Source organism: Petaurus breviceps, unplaced genomic scaffold (assembly GCF_028583685.1).
Source record: "Petaurus breviceps papuanus isolate PSGF00001 unplaced genomic scaffold, PetGlider_PUasm1.0 175, whole genome shotgun sequence".
In the NCBI taxonomy this organism is placed as follows: Eukaryota; Metazoa; Chordata; class Mammalia; order Diprotodontia; family Petauridae; genus Petaurus; species Petaurus breviceps.
This window is the reverse complement of record NW_027185764.1, coordinates 69,487,244-69,504,123: the sequence shown is the minus strand read 5'-3', so window position 1 is coordinate 69,504,123 and position 16,880 is coordinate 69,487,244. Positions and strand designations below refer to the sequence as shown.

Genomic DNA, 16,880 nt, shown 5'->3' with positions numbered 1-16,880 from the left:
ATTCATCAATGCAAACTTAAGTTGGCTGAAGTAACCTAACAAAGTACCATTATGTTCTGGTACTAAGAAAGTGACCTTTCAATAAAACTATTGAAATGCAAAAAAATTAAAAATTAAAAAAAATTAAAATCTGAAACCAATTTGAAAAACTAGCTTTTATTTTTTATTTTGGATAACTTGAATGCTGATGTTTAAGCTGGACAAGGGACAAATGAGGAGTGACATGACAGCTGTCTTGCAGTATCTGAAGGGCTGTTCTGTGGAAGAATTGGATTTGTTCTATTTGGACTTAGAAAAATACACAGAAGTTGCAAAGGAGTAAATTTGAACTTGTCAGAAATAAAACTTTCTAATATCCAGAGCAACTTCAAACAGAGGTTGGATAATTATTTGTTGGTTATACTGTAGCAGGGATTTCTTTTGATCATATGGTGGGCTAGATAACCACCCAAGGCCTCTTCCAACTCTAAAATTCTAGGTTGATTCTGGTTAAATCTGACTTAAAGCACTATTAATAGTATTTCCCATCATCTTTTTAAAAAACAAACTTTACCTGGTTTAACAGCATAGACATCAAAATTTTTAATTCCTTCTTCCTTTAACAGATTTTCATCAATAATAAAATTGCCAGTGAAACTTTTTGGTTTACTGAATATGGAATATGCAGCATCGGCAATGATGTCAGCTTTTCTGCATTGGCTTTCAATACCGGATCCTCCAAGCATATCCATAGCAGCAGTATGTATGGCTACAAGGGAGAAAAACACATACACACCACACAAAATCAAGTCACACAAACAGAATGTTAAGAACCGGCCCATGAGGGGTGGCCAGGTGGCTCAGCGAGTAAGAGCACCAGCTCCAGTGTCAGGATGACCTGGGGATCAATTCTGGCCTCAGATACTTAGTGCCACACCCAGAAATAACTGACCATGTAACCTTGAGCAAGTTACTTACCCCCGATTGCTTAAAAAAAAAAAAGGCATTCAATGCTCGCTCTCTGATTTGTCAATTACAGTAAAAAAAAAAAAAGGCAAAATTGTGTAATATAGTGATCATTAATGGCACATATAATTTCATATTTTTGTATTTTACCATTTGCTAACATCAAGGAAGGAAATAGGCTTTAACTTTAGTAATTTGGAACTAGAATAGTAATAAGCTATACTTTGAAAACATTTTACAAATAAGACTTTGCACTACTTTAAATGGGACCTTCTCCATACTAAGCACCCACCCCTCTTCCTTCTCACCTTCAGGATCCAATCCTAATCTCCATCCTAAGTAAAACTCAACGGGTTTTTTCAGTACCATCTAAAAACTTGAGATATTCCCTAAAAGGGTTGAAGGACACTAGTATGTATGACCAGAATTCCATTATGAATACAAAAGATGGAGTAGAAGAGAACAGGACTGTCACTGAGAAGAGATCAATGTTCTCAAATTTTGCTTTTACACCAATTATTCAATCAGTACTATATGGGATAATACAAAAATAACAACAAACATTTATAACATGCTTTAAGGTTTGAAAATGTTAAACATTGTGCTGAATCCTCACAACATCCTGAAGGGAAGAGCTATAAGCACTATAACCCAGTTTTATAGAAGAATAATTAAGATTTAGAAAAATTAAGTTAATAGGGTACTTTCTGCCAGGATGGCTGCCTGAACCGGGGGCAGACAGGTCTCCCAGATCACAGAAACTAACTTCAGCAAAACTCTCAAGTTCACAACAAGCTAAAAGTAGTCAAGAAATACAAAGATAAACTATGGTGACATCTTCCTACACCAGACCTGCACCCAAAAACAAAAGGAAAGGAAAGCCCTTCCAACAAACTGAGTGCTAGTGCAGCCAGTGACAATGTGTGTAGCTTGTAAGGTTGTGGGGTGAGTGGGAGGCAACAAGATGGAGGGATCTCCTGAGAAAGTTGCAGGATGGTAGGAAAGCCTCAGACTAGGCATCTTGGAAATCCCAGGGAGGAGTAGTTGAGAGGTTGGCAGTGTGATGCCTCATCACTCAGCCTGGGACAATACAGTCCCAAGGAATCTGAGGTCCCTAGAACACTCTCCTGAGATGCTACAGAAATTCCTGAAGTTCTAGTGCTTTGAACCTCAAAGACCTGGGAGGGAAGGACAACCTGGGGAGGTAGTGGTCAGGGGACCCAGGACAAGCTTAGCAGGACTGACCATCCCACCCAAAAGCACAGCCTAGGGCAGAGCTCCAATTTCAGGAACTAAAATCGAAGAGATGAGTAAACCAAAGAAAACCCTAACTACTATCAAAAATTACTGCAACTCTAAATGCAAAGGAATTGCAAGCAAAGACTCTGGGGGAAAAAAAGGGAATATTCATAAGGACTGCATGAATACATAAACGGGATGAAGGAAGAAATTAAAAAATGAAATAAAAACTCTCAAAAATGAACCAAAAGAAGAATCAGTGGCTTAGAAGAGAAAGTGGCAAACCTTACCACTTTAAATGAAATCCTTGAAGCCAGAACAGACCAAAAAGAAACTGAGAAGTATTAGAACAAAATCAAAAGATTGGAAAAAAAAAAAGAACAAAATATTTGTTAAAATGACCAGAAAAACAAGACAAAGAGATATAATTTAAGAATCCTTGAACTCCCTGAAAACTACATATATTTGATTTGTTTTTTTTAAAGGCCTGGATGCTATATTTCTCTCTCTTTTTTTTTTAGCAATTGGGGTTAAGTAACTTGCTCAAGGTTACACGGCCAGTTATTTCTGGGTGTGGTGCTGAGTATCTGAGCCCGGATTTGATCCAGGTCATCCCAACACTGGAGCCGGTGCTCTTACTCGCTGAGCCACCTGGCTGCCCCTAAGCGATTGGGGTTAAGTAACTTGCTCAAGATTACACGGCCAGGTGTTTCTGGGTGGGTGCTAAGTGTCTGAGCCCGGGATTCGATCTCCAGGTCTTCTCAACATGGGAGCCGGTGCTCTTACTCGCTGTGCTACCTGGCCGCCCCTGGATGCTATATTTCGAGAAATCACAAATGAAAACTGCCCCGACCTACACATATACTTTGTTTTATTGCCCTTTTATTGAGTTTTGTACATACTGTGTTTTTTTCAAACTGAAGGATTGTGACAACTGCATCAAGCAAGTCTATCAGTTCCATTTTTTTCAGCAGCATGTGCTCACATCATGTCCCTGTGTCATATTTTGGTAATTTTCTCAATATTTCAAACTTTTTCATTATTATTACATCTGTTATGGTACCACCTGTGATCAGTGATCTTTGATGTTACTATTTTAATTATTTTGGTGCACTACAAATTACACCCATATAAGATAGCAAACATAGAAAAATGTTGTCTGTTCTGACTGCTCCATCAATCTACTGTTCCCCCATCTTTTTCCCACTCCTCAGGCCTCTCTATTCCCTGAGACACAACAATATTAAAGAATATTACATAAACTTGGTTGATAAAGCAGCAGCAGGGTTTGGGAAGACTGACTCCAATTTTGAAAGAAACTCTACTGTGAGTAAAATGCTATCAAACAAAATTGCATGCTACAGAGAAATCTTTGGTGAAAGGAAAAGTCAATCAATGCAGAAAACTTTACTGCTCTCTTATTTTAAGAAATAGCCATAACCACTCCAGTTTTTAGCAACCACCATCAGTTGATAGCCATCACTATTATCAAGGCAAAAAGCCAACAAAAAGATTACATGATGGTTAGAATTTTTTTCTTAGCAATAAAGTATTTTAATTAAGCTATGAACATTTTTAAGACATAACACTACTGCACATTTAATAGACCACAGTATAATATAAACATAATTTTAATATGCACTTAGAAAACAAAAAAATGTTTGACTCGCTTTATTGTGATATTCTCTTTCTTGAGGTAGTCTGGAACTGAACCCTCAATATCTCTAAGGTAAGCCTGTATTAGAACCAAAAAGCAGAGATAGAAGAAATCCACTGATAAGCTCCCAAAAGGAAAAGTCCAAGGAATGTCAAAGCTACAACACTTGAATCTAAGAAAAAATATTACATTAAGAAACAGTTCAAGTATCAACAATTAGTCAAGATCACACAGGACATAGTAACTTCTTCTAAAAACCAGAGATCTTTAAATATAATATTCTTTTTTTGGTCTTTTTGGAGGGCGGAAGGCAGGGCAATTGGGGTTAAGTGACTTGCCCAAGGTCACACAGCTAGTAAGTATCAAGTGTCTGAGGCTGCATTTGAACTCAAGTCCTCCTGACTCCAGGACTAGTGCTCTACTCACTGTGTCACCTAGCTGTCCCTTGGAATATAATGTTCTAAAAGGAGATATGTTTACAACCAAGAATAACTTACCATGCTAAGCTGAGTATAATCCTCCAGTGGGAAAAAAAGAACTTTATTGGAAAAGAGGATTTTCAAGTATCTCTGATAAAAAGACACTAGAAATGAGTGGGAACTTTTGACATAAAAATACCAGAGTCAAGAGAAACCTAAGAAGGTAAACTTATCTGAGCCATCTTGAAGGAGCTGTATGATGGTACAGGGAGAAAAGAAAAAAAATGTCTCTTCAGAGCCTTATTTTCTTTAAAGGACACTGATGGAGTAAATAAATAATAAGAGAAATCCTAGGGGTAGATTAGTTCTCTTCTAAGGGTTTTATGAAGAGAAAAGAGAAGGGAGAATAAAAGAAATAGATTAGTATAGAAAGAAGGAAGAGGGTGAAATTTGCTATTTTTGGTAACCGAAGAATTTGAGAATACAACCAAATGATTTGGAATAATAGGCAAAGAAAAGGTCCTACCAAACTCCTTTTATGAGACAAATATGGTATTGATATCTAAACCAGGGAGAGTAAAAATAGAAAAAGAAAACCACAGACTAATTTCATTAATGAATATGGATGCAAAAATCCTAAATAAAATAAGCTAGCTAGGATAATATTGTATATTGTTATGAAATGAGTTTTATACTAGGAAAGCAGGGATGGTTTAACATAAGGAAAACTATTGACATAACTGATTATATCAATAATAAAAATAACAAAAATAATATGATTATATCAATAAATGCAGAAAAAGTTTTTGATAAAATACACAATAGTTTATAGCACAATCCTATTTAAAAAAAGCTCTTGAAAGCATAGGTATAAATGTATTTTTTCCTTAAATTGATAAAAAGGATTTACCTAAAACCATTAGCAAGCATTATTTGTAATGGGGATAAGCTAGAAGCCTTCCCAGTAAGATCAGGAGTAAAATAAGGATGCCCATCATTCACCAACATTTATTCAATATTATATTGGAAATCCTAGAAATAAAAGTAAGAGAAGAAAAGAAACCGAAGGAATCATAATAGGCAATGAGGATTGCAAAACAATCTCTTTTTGCAGATGATATGATGACATACTTAGAAAATCCTACAGACAACTAAAAAGTTAGTTGAAACAATAATTTTAGCAAAGCAGCATGATTCAAAGTAAACACACATAAATCATCAGCATTCTTATTTCACCAATGAAACCCTGCAAAAAGAGATAGTAAAAGATACCCCATTTAATATAACTGTAGACAGTATAAAATACCTGTACTGAGAGTATGGTTGCCAAAACAGACCCAGGAACTATATGAACAAAATTGTAAAAAACTTTTTATACAAATAAAATGAGATTCAAATAACTGGAAAATTATTAATAGCTCAAAGGCAGACAAGGCCAGTATAATAAAAACGACAATTTTACCTAAACTATTTACTCAATACCATCTCAATTAAACTACCAAAAAATTATTTTACTCTGTCAGAAAAAAATAATAATAAAATTTAATTGGAATAACAAAAGGTTAAGAATATAAAAGTAACTAATAAAAATATAGTCTATCAGAAGGCAGTAATTATGAAAACTATCTGGTACTGGCTAAGAATCAGAAAAGCAGATCAGTGGAAAGAGTAGACATATAATAAAGAGCAGCAAATGATTATATTTATAAATGTAAAAACTTAAGTTATGGGGATATGAATTCATTATTTGGTAAAAATTGTCGGGAAATCTGGAAAGCAGCCTGAGAGAAAGTGGGCACAGACCAATGTCTTACACCATTTACCAAGATAAGGATGGATATAAAGTGAGCTATCACAAGAAAATCAGAGCAACATGGAACATATTACTATCAGAATTGTGGAAAGGGTAACAATTTATGAATAAACAAGAGATAAAAGAACATTGTGAGATAAAATGGATAATCTGGATTACATTGAATTTAAAAGGTTTTGTACAAATAAAATCAATGTAGATCAGAAGGAAAGTAGAAAATTGGGGGGAAGTTTTTATAGACAATTTCTCAGATAAAGGTCTCACATCTAAAATATAATGAACTTTGTCAAATCTATAAGAAAACAAGTCATTCCCTAATTGATAAATGATCAAAGGATATGAACAAGCAGTTTTCTGATGAGGAAATCAAAACAACTTATAGTCATATGAAAAAATGCTGTAAATCATTAGTGGTTAGAGAAATACAAATTAAAACAACCTTGAGATATCATTTTACACTTATCAGGTTGGCTAAAATGATAGAAGAGGAAAGCAAAAAATGTTGGAGGGATATGGAAAAAGTGGCACACTAATTCACTGTTGGTGGAAATGCAAACTAATCCAACCATTTTGTAGAGCAATCTGGAATTATTTCCAAAGAGTTATTAAACTGTTGATACCCTTTGACCTAACAATATCAGTATTAGGTCTGTTTTCCAAGATGATTAGAGAAAAAGGAAAAGAACCTATACATTCTAAAATATTTATAGCATTTCTCTTTGTAGCAGCAAAGAACTGCAAATTTCAGGGATGCCCATCATTTGGGGAATGGCTAAAAAAAAATTGTGGAATATGATCATGATGGAATATTACTGTGCTACAAGAAATGATGAGCTCATCGATTTAAAAAAAACATGGGAAGACTTGTATGAAATAATGAAGATCAAAATGACTGGAACCAAGAGAATGTTGTACATAGGAGCAGTATTGTTTTAAAAACAACTTTGAGCAATCAAGTAATTTTGAGTATTATAGACATTCAAATCAACTACAAAGGACCTATGAAGGAAGATGGTTTCTGTTGCCAGAGAAAAAATGGATAAATAGATGTATAGTATAGTTGTACACATATATACATAATTTCTAATGTTAACTATCTCTAGGGTAAGGTCAGGAAGAAGGGGAAAAATATAAAAAGTACACTGCACAGAATAAAAAAAATTAGTAGGAAGCAAAGAAAGTGGAGTAGCTTTAAAAATGATATGTAGTACTTATACAGCTTTTCAAAAAAAGTAAACAGTGTGAAATGTAAATTCATGGTTTTATAGAAAATCTTTATATGTTGTGCTATGTACATGAAATGGTTTTTTTTTTGGTCTTTATGTATTTAAGTTCAAACTGAATTTTAAAAAACAGGGAATATAACACCAGGGAAGGAATAGTCACAAATAAAACAAACTTCCTGATCCTGAAGACATTGAAATGGGAGGGGAAGGAGGAGCAAGAAAAGAATTGGAATCTAAGAATGGTACCTTAGGTTGTCTCTTGGACTACTGGGGAAAAGCTGAACAAATTGAACATATGAATGTAATGAAATATTATTGAACTATAAGAAATGATGCAAAAGACAATTTCAGAAAATCCTAGGTAGTATAAAGCAGAACCAGAAGAACAATCTATACAAAGATAACAATATGGCAAAGAAAAACTATTTTGAAAGGCTTAAGAACTCTGACCAAAGTAAAGACTCCAGGGATCCTATAATCAATGACATTACCCACCTCTTGACACAGAAATGATGCCTATAAGGTTCAAAGACATACACTTTTGGACATGATCACTGTATGGATTAATTTTATGATAATGATTTGTTACAAAGGTTTATATTTCCTTTCTTTCTCACAGAAAAAGTTAGCAATAATGGTTGCCAAAAAAAGGCCACTGTCATGTTAAAAATTTTCTACAAAAAAGAAGGTAATCTGTAGAATTTATTTAAGGGTTTTTTTTTTTAAGCAATTAGTGTTGGGGTGGCTAGGTGGCACAGTGAATAGAGACTCTCTCTGAGGTCGGGAGGACCTGAGTTCAAAAAAAGCAATTAGTATGAAATGGAGATCATAGCTTCACAGAATCTTCTTCTTGTGGTTCTCTCTCTCTCTCTGTGTATATATATATATATATATATGCTCTTTTTTTTTCTCTTTAAGTTCAGACTAAGAAAAAGAAACAGAATTCCTTCTTAAAGGTCCAAAAGCAAAAGATAACAGCAATTAAAGTACATTAAAACCAAAATATTTCAAGTTCAATAATTCATCATTATCCCCATAAAGTACAGTAAGATTATTCTACAATGCCTTATTATATTCTGTACTGAGGGAGATTTCTTAAAATGGCTCCAAAAAAGGAGGGTATTGTCAAGTTTATCACTTTTAAAATGTTATTGGGAAAAGAGGTACTTATTTCACAAAAAAAATACTTGTGTATAACCAAGATTAAATAAGGAGCTATGAGAGAAGCAGCTTTCAATAAGATTCTGCAACATAGCTAAGCAAACAAGTTAAACTAGTTAGAGAATTGGCTCTCAGCACAAATGCTCATTAAAAGCACACATCAACAACTGTGTGTTTACAGATTATTTGTTGGATATAAAAATAAGAGTTTGGGATAAAAGTCAATGAACCTTGGGGTTCATCAACTTAAAACTTGAGACCTTTTAAAGAAAAAATAGAGAAATGAGTTCTGACAACTCTTTGGTCATTTCTGCTATAGCTTATCAGCTATAGCTGTATTCAATATGTGCTTTGTCCATATAAAGGAAAGCTTGACTTTTATTTTCGTGGATAAATCACAACAGTGGATCAATGGAAGTAGATGCAAATAGAAACAAACAAGCAAAATTCACTCTCAAAAAATGATAGACAAGATTTTAGCCTGAGTCATATGACCTTTGCAGTCCTTGATCACAGGTTATTATACATCCTAGTGGATCTCCTCTTGGGGCACCATGGGGTGATTGTCTAGAGGGCATTCAAGGCCTAAAGAAACAGCCCCAAAGAACTTAGATTGGCTCTCTCCTGCTGCTAGGATGTGGGAGTAATCAAAGTATCAAAGGGCCCCTCATTAGTTCTAGTTAAAGAAAAACTGGATTTTATTAATTGTGCAGTTTCATTTGTATTTTGCTGCTAAATTTCACATTCTGGAAACATGCCTGGATTGACATACTGCTGAAGAATCTGCAGAGGATGGAGAGGATCAAAAGTCCTTACTTCATTTGCAAATGAATATTTTGTTCAAGAAGTTCCTTCACCATTATAGCTTTTAGAAGTTACCTCAGTTCTAGAAACCTTGGGACTAGAGCACTAGAAAATTTTCTGACTTAAGATATATATTTGGGCAATAGCCGAGTCTTCCACTTGGACAGAAATTAAGAATGTAAGAAATAAGGGGTGGGACGGCTAGGTGGTGCAATGAGTAGAACCCCAGCCCTGGAGTCAGGAGGACCTGAGTCTGGATCCGGGCTCAGACACTTACACACTCAAACAAAAAAACCTAGCTGTGTGACCTTGGGTAAGTTACTTAACTCGAATTGCCCTCCAAAAAAAAAAAAGAAAAAAAGAAATAAGGGGCGGCTAGATGGTGCAGTGAATAGAGCACTGGCCCTGGAGACAGGAGGACCTGAGTTCAAATTTGGCCTCAGACACTTGACACAATTACTAGCCGTGTGACTTTGGGCAAGTCACTTAACCCCAATTCCCTCCAAAAAGCAAAAAAAAAAAAAAATGTAAGAAATAGTAATGGAGACAAGTACTTTCTATAGATCTATGGCCTTATACAAATAATTTCCTTGATCCTAAGGAAAAAAAATGAATTCTAGAAAACTTTGATAATGCTTAATTATCATGCTGCTTCATGAGTACTGCTGTATCTCTCTGAGGGCAAGGACTGTGTGTTCCACTTCTACTTCTAATAGTGCTCAGTAGGAGATCTGACTGTAAATCAATGACAATGTATAATTAAAAAAAATCCAGAACTTGTATATCTAGACCAGTATTGGCCTTGTTTCAGACTAAGACTAGTTAAAGAAGTGAGATATTACCTGTTTTTTTACCTTCCTTTTTTTTTTTAAAGTTAATTTATATTTAGTTTTTAACATTCACTTTTTTTTTTTTAAAGCAATCAGGGTTAAGTAACTTGCTCAAGGTTACACAGCCAGTTATTTCTGGGTGTGGTGCTGAGTATCTGAGCCCAGATTTGATCCCCAAGTCATCCCAACACTGGAGCCAGTGCTCTTACTCGCTGAGCCACCTGGCCGCCCCTCAACATTCACTTCTATAAGTTTTAAATTTTTTCCCCCTTCTTTCCCTCCCCCCTCCCCAAGCTGGTAGGCAATCTGATATATACTCTACATATACATTCCTATTAAACATATTTTCATACTAGTCATGTTGTATAGAAGAATTAGAACAAATGGAACCATAAGAAAAAAACAAAACAAAAAAATAGTCTGCTTCACTCTGCACTCATACTCCATGGTTCTTTGTCTGGATGTGGCTGGTATTTTCCATCATGAGTCATTTGGAATCGTTTTAAGTCCTTGCATTGCTGAGAAGGGCAAAGTCTATCAAAGTCAGTCATTGCACAATGTGGCTGTTACTGTGTACAAAGTTCTCCTGTCTCTGCTCACTTCACTCGGCATCAGTTCATATATATCTTTCCAAGTTTTTCTGAAGTCAGTCTGTTCATCATTTCTTATAGCACAATAGCATTCCATTACATTCCTATACCACAACTTATTTAGCCATTCCCCAATGATGGGCATACCCTCAATTTCCAGTTCTTGACCACCACAAAAAGAGCTACTATAAATATTTTTGTACATGTAGGTCCTTTTCCCATTTTTATGATGGGATACAGATCTAGAAGTGGTATTGCTGGGTCAAAGGGAATGCACATTTTTATAGACCTTTGAATATAGTTCCAAATTACTCTCCAGAATGGTTGGATCAGTTCACAACTCCACCAAGAATGAACTGGAGTTCTATTTTTCCTACATCTTCTCCAACATTTATCATTTTCTTGTTTCGTAATGTTAGCCAATATGATAGGTATGATGTTTTGATTTGCATTTCTCTAATTAATAATGATTTAGAGCATTTTTTTCATAATTACTATGGATAGCTTTAATTTCTTTCTCTGAAAACTGCCTGTTCATATCCTTTGACCATTTATCAATTGGGGAATGACTTGTATTCACCTTCCTTTCTTACCAGACTTGGCTCTAAAAGAATGTAATTAAAGCTCTGAAGGTAATTTAATTCATGTATTCATTCACTCATTCAATAAGTATTTACTAAGCATATATGCTATGCTAGAGTCTGGGGACACAAAGAAAATGGGAATAAAACATATTCAAAGATAAGTAAATACAATGTATATGCAAAATAAATACACAGTAATTTCAGCATGTGTGTAGAGGGGCACTAACAACTGGGAAAATTGTTCAAGGTCTCTTATAGTAGCTAGCTCTTGAACTAAGCTAGAGGTTAGAGCTAGGGGTTCTAAGAGGCTGAGGTGAAGGAGAGCATTCCTGGCATGGGGGATAAGGCATGGTGACAGGAGGTGGAATGTCGTGTACAAGGAAGAGCAAGCAGACCACTGGTTAGAACAGAGAGAGGATGAAAAGCAGTAATATGTAATAAGAAGGAAAAGAAGTTGCAGTGACTGGCAAGGGCTTTAAATTCCAAACAACAGTTTTATATTTTAAATTACAGACAATAAGGAGTCACCAAAATATCCTGAAGGAGAAAGTGACATGGTTATACATTAAGAATATCATTTTGGCAGCTGCATGGAAGATGGAGTGGAGAGGGCAGAAACTAGATTCAGGAAGACCCAAGAGATGGTTACTATAAGGGAAGGGATCCTAAGGGCTGAACCAGGGTAACTGCAGAAAAAGTAGAAAGATGGAGGAAGGCTGTAAGAGATGTTGTAGAGGTAAAATCAACAAGACTTGGCAAATGATTGGATATGACAGTGAAGGTGAAGAGGTGAGAATGAACTTAAAGTTGTGAACTTCTGTGTGTCTGGGAGGATGTTGGTGGCCTTGACAAAAAGAGAATTAAAAGGTTCGAGAAGCAGCATGGTGTAGTGGAAAGAATACTGAATTAGGAGTCAGAGGCCCTGGAGTAATCAGATCTTAGCTTTGCCTCCTTACTACCTGTGTGACCATGGGCAATTCAGTTCCCCCCATGAGCCTCAATGTATGGTCATACATAACACAAGGTTCCTTTCTAGAGCCTGATCTATAATTGTATAAATCCAAGTATTTAGAGAAAACATAATGGGTTAAATTTTGGACATGCTGAGATGTTGATGGGAAACCCGTGTAGAAATAAATGTTCAGCAGGTAGCTGGAGACATGCAGCTAGAGGTCAGGAGAGAGATGAGAGCTGCATGTGTAGATCTGGGAGTCATCTGCATAGAGGTTAATAGTTGAAGAGATCAATGAAAGAGAATACAGAGACAGAAGAGCTCTAAGGTTCACTGACACATAGGGTGGCAAGACATGCATGAGGACCCTACAAAAAAGACCTGGAAGGATCAGGTGAGCAGAGAGGCAGAAAAACTAGGAGAACCATAAGGACACATAAAGCCAGGGAGGAGAAAGTCTCAGTGCCGTCTAAGTGATATTGCAATATGTTTCCAAGTCAAGGATAGAATATCACTCACTCCAAAGCTAAAAGAAAAAAACTATCCCAAAACAATTATCATGGGGGGAGGAGGGGAACAGATACAGGAAATCTATTCCCCAAAATGTAGTGGATTCAAAGTTTGAGATAATCTTCATTTTCTAACAGGTGAACCAACCTTCTACTCCACAAAAAAGTATCTATTGAGAATAGAAATTCTCAGAATTGACCAAAAATTGAATTAAAAAAAAAGTCAAACGCACCTGTTTTAGGCCATAAAGCATTGACAGCAATTTCTCCTTTAAATTCTTCTGCCATTCCAAGTACACACATAGACATACCATATTTAGCAATAGTATAAGCTGAAAAAGAGCAAAAATATATCTTAAGACAATCAATCCACAGGGTTATACGATCAACTTCCTTCTATTGGTCCTTTTCTAAGACACATCGATATCTGTTTAGGCTTCTGAAGAATATAAATAATACAAAATAAGAGTTGGAAGTAAAAACAGATAATCTTTAACACTGTCTTCAGATAAGGCTTTGAACTAGTTCATATTCATCACTAGTTGAACTGAAACATTCTAAAGAATAATTTTTATTTATTAATTTATTTTGCTTTTTGGAAGGGGGAGGGCAGGGCAATTGGGGTTAAGTGACTTGCCCAAGGTCACATGGCTAGTAAATGTTAAAATGTTAAGTGTCTGAAGTCACATTTGAACTCAGGTCCTCCTGACTCCAGGGCTGGTTCTCTATTCACTGTGCCACCTAGTGGCCCCCCTCTAAAGAATAATTTAAAAGGGATTATATAAAATATGTCTTTTTCTCATCCTTTGCTATAGGCTACATTAATGACCACATATTTCAATTTTTATTTATTTAGTCCATGTCTTCAGTGTAATAAACTTCCTGGTAAAAGTTCCAACAATGTAGACAGGCATATGCTCTGCAACTTCTAGTTTTAGGGTGCTGCTTGGAGGCACTGAGAGGTTAAGGGACTTGTCCAGGGTCATATGGCCAGCAAGTGTCAGAGGCAGTACTTGAACCCAAGTCTTTCTGACTCAGAAACCAGATCTCTCTCCTCTATGCCATTCTGCCTCTTGATTATACAATTTTAAATAAAGAAATTAAGGTAGCTCATTCTAGAGAAAACTGGCTAAGAAAACAGTTTCTAAGCTGTTCACTCCAATCAATTTATGATCTAAATTGTTTCAACCTTTATAGCTCTATAGATTCATACTCCAATAGAAATATACTATGATAATACTATTGTGCTATAAATGATGAGGATACTTTCAGAAAAACTTGGAAAAACTCACATAAACCAATGCAAAGTGAGCAGAACCAGGAGAACACTGTACACAGTAACAGCAAAATTACACGATAATCAACTGTGATTAACTAGTCTCAGCAATAAAAAAGATTCAAGACAATTCTGAAGACCCTATGATGAAAAAAAATCTACTTCCAGAGAAATGATTAAATCTAAACACAGATGGAAGTATTTTTTTTACTTTTGTTATTATTCTTGGTTTTTGTTTTTTGTCTATTTTCTTTCACAACATGACTAATATGGAACTAACTCTTTGCGTGACAGCAGATGAAGAACCTTTATCAAATTGTTTGCCTTCTCAATGAGGGGGGAGTGAATAGAGGGTGGGAAACAATTTGGAAATCAAAATTGTAAAAAAAAAAGGTAATTGGGAAAAATGAAATATTAATTATTTTTTAAAAAGAAAGAAAAGAACCATGCTAACTTTTGTAAGTTGAAATGAAATAAGGATCACAAGGATGTCTATGCACAAGCATGGTGGTGCTACCACAGTAAATATTTATTCTTGTCTGAAATCATGAATATGTTGTGTCAAAGGTACAGATTTTAAGGAATAAGTTAAAAATGCAGAAGTAAGAGGAGGAGAGGTAAGGGGATTAATGCAACAGTAAGAGAAGAAGAAAACTTCCCCTTATTCATACAAGATCAACATTCTATTTCTTTTGGACAGGCTGAGAATGTTGAGCCAACTCAATGAAAGAATGGTTTAACTTTTCTAACTTAGTGGGATGAACGAGGGTACCCAGGCAGTTTGGCTAGGTACTAGAGATAGGAATGATCAGCTTTTCTTCTCTGAACTTCAGATCAGGATGAAGCTCTCCTCAGGAAGAAAGCCAATGTGTGTCTCTTGATTTCACCCATCTCTTCTGAGGTATGTTTTCCCTGCCTGGCTTAATAAATCGATCTAATATTTATTAAGTCCTTGTTTTGTACCAGGCACTAGGCATACAAAGACAAAAGTGAAATTGTTCCTTCCTTCAAGGAACTTACATTCTACTGGAGGAGAGAAGCTATATATAACTAGAATATACAAAATACATGTAAAGCAGATAACTCTGGAAGGGAAAGCACTAGAAGGTAGGAAGTACACAGAAAGAATTCATAAGCATTCCAGGAATTGGGAGAGCCAATGTAAAGCTGACATCTAGTCCCCTTTTCCTTCTGAAGTTTACTTATAAGAATGTGTAAGGCACAATTCTTCTTAATGAAATTATTACTTCCCCAACCAACAACTATTCTATAGATAAAAATAATTCAATCATAAGTATTATATATAGGTTACTTTAGGTTCATTAATGTTATTCAAAAGCTTGATAAATTAACCAACAGGAACAGGTTTATTTTCTCTAACACTTACCACAGTGTTGTTTGAACCAGATTGGATTCAGGTTTAGTGGTGGGCTGAGATTTAGGATGTGAGCAATTTTACTCTTTTTCAAATAAGGAATGCATGCTTTTGATCTGCAAACAAAAGTAAAAAAAAATTAAGTTAGTAGTCTTTTAACCACTTCTCTACATGTATCATGATATCTTGGGCTAGGTTTTATTTTTAAATTAACAATAAAATCTAAGACAATTACAAAAGACTCAAGATGGAAAATGCTCTACACATCCAGAGAAAGAATTGATGGAGTCTGAATGTAGATCAAAAGCATATTATTTTCAATTTTTTTATAGTTTTTTTCTTTTGTTCTTTTTCTTCTTTCAAAACATGACTAACATGGAAATACGTCTTACATGAAAGCACATTTATAACTTATATCAAATTGTTTGCCACTTTAGGGAGGAGAGACGGGAAGGAAAGAGAAGGAAGGGAAGGAAATAATTTGGAACTCAGAATTTTTTATTAAAAAAAATAAATGTTGGGGTGGCTAAGTGAAGCAGTGAATAGAGCACTGGTCCTAGAGTCAGGAGGACCTGAGTTCAAATCCAACCTCAGACACTTAACATTTACTAGCTGTATGACCTTAGGCAAGTCACTCAACCCCAAGTGCCCTGCCTTCTCCCCTCCAAAAAGCCAAAAAAAAAAAAAGAATGTCAATAATTGTCTTTATATGTGATTGGAAAAAATAAAATACTATTTAAAAGAAAAAAGTTAACAGTAGATATACTCAAAACTGGATTACTTTATGCAATGTAATGCCAAGCAAAGGCAACTTCCCAAGGTTCAGAATACCAGCATAGGTGCTCTCCATTTTATTCAGTGACAAATTAAGAATAGAGGGAATCAAAATATGACTTCATTCAAAATATAGCATTTACTAAGTGTGATTAAATAATCTCCAAGTACTACTCCACCCCAGGACCTTACATTCATTTAATCAATTACAAAGTCCCTGTTCTAAATACTACTCCACCCCTAGGCTGTACCTTCATTTAGTACATCACAAAGCCCCTCTTCTCAAATGGAGATTAGTTTCCAATCATAAGTAAAGTACATTCATTTGTTCAATGATAGAACACAAAAAAGGTCAAAAGTTCCCCACCCCTGGATCACAATTGAATCTACCCCAGAGTTACAACAAGTTTAAGCACAGCACTTAATACCCAAATGGAGGTCTTTTCTTCATCTTGACAAAAGGCAAGTTCTCAGCAATCTTAGTTCCTGGGGAGACAAGGCTCAGCAAGGCCACAAGATACATTGCCAGTCTCTTCATTAATTCATCCTCTGTCTGCAGAACAGTCCTAGGACCCCTGAAAACATGAGCAAAACCCTCTCCCAGGATTTCTGTAAACATACAACAAGAAAATCCTTCTTCAGGGCTTCTGAACCAACAGAAAGGTTCCCAAACTCCTGTAACAACAGCACTGTCCTTCACCAGTGGACAGTATTCACTCTCTGTCT

General features: G+C 35.5%; 1 protein-coding gene across 2 annotated transcripts in view; it reads right to left on the bottom strand.

Moving 5' to 3' along the window:
- Positions 1-16,880, bottom strand: part of HSDL2 (hydroxysteroid dehydrogenase like 2) — a 44,748-nt gene that overhangs the window by 12,172 nt on the left and 15,696 nt on the right. For both annotated transcript variants that reach the window (XM_069085330.1, XM_069085331.1), the window contains exons 5-7: positions 15,393-15,496; positions 12,963-13,061; positions 554-748 (exon numbers count right to left, since the gene is read on the bottom strand). In XM_069085330.1, coding sequence (XP_068941431.1) covers positions 554-748; positions 12,963-13,061; positions 15,393-15,496 — 398 coding nt within the window. The remainder of the gene's footprint in view (positions 1-553; positions 749-12,962; positions 13,062-15,392; positions 15,497-16,880) is intronic.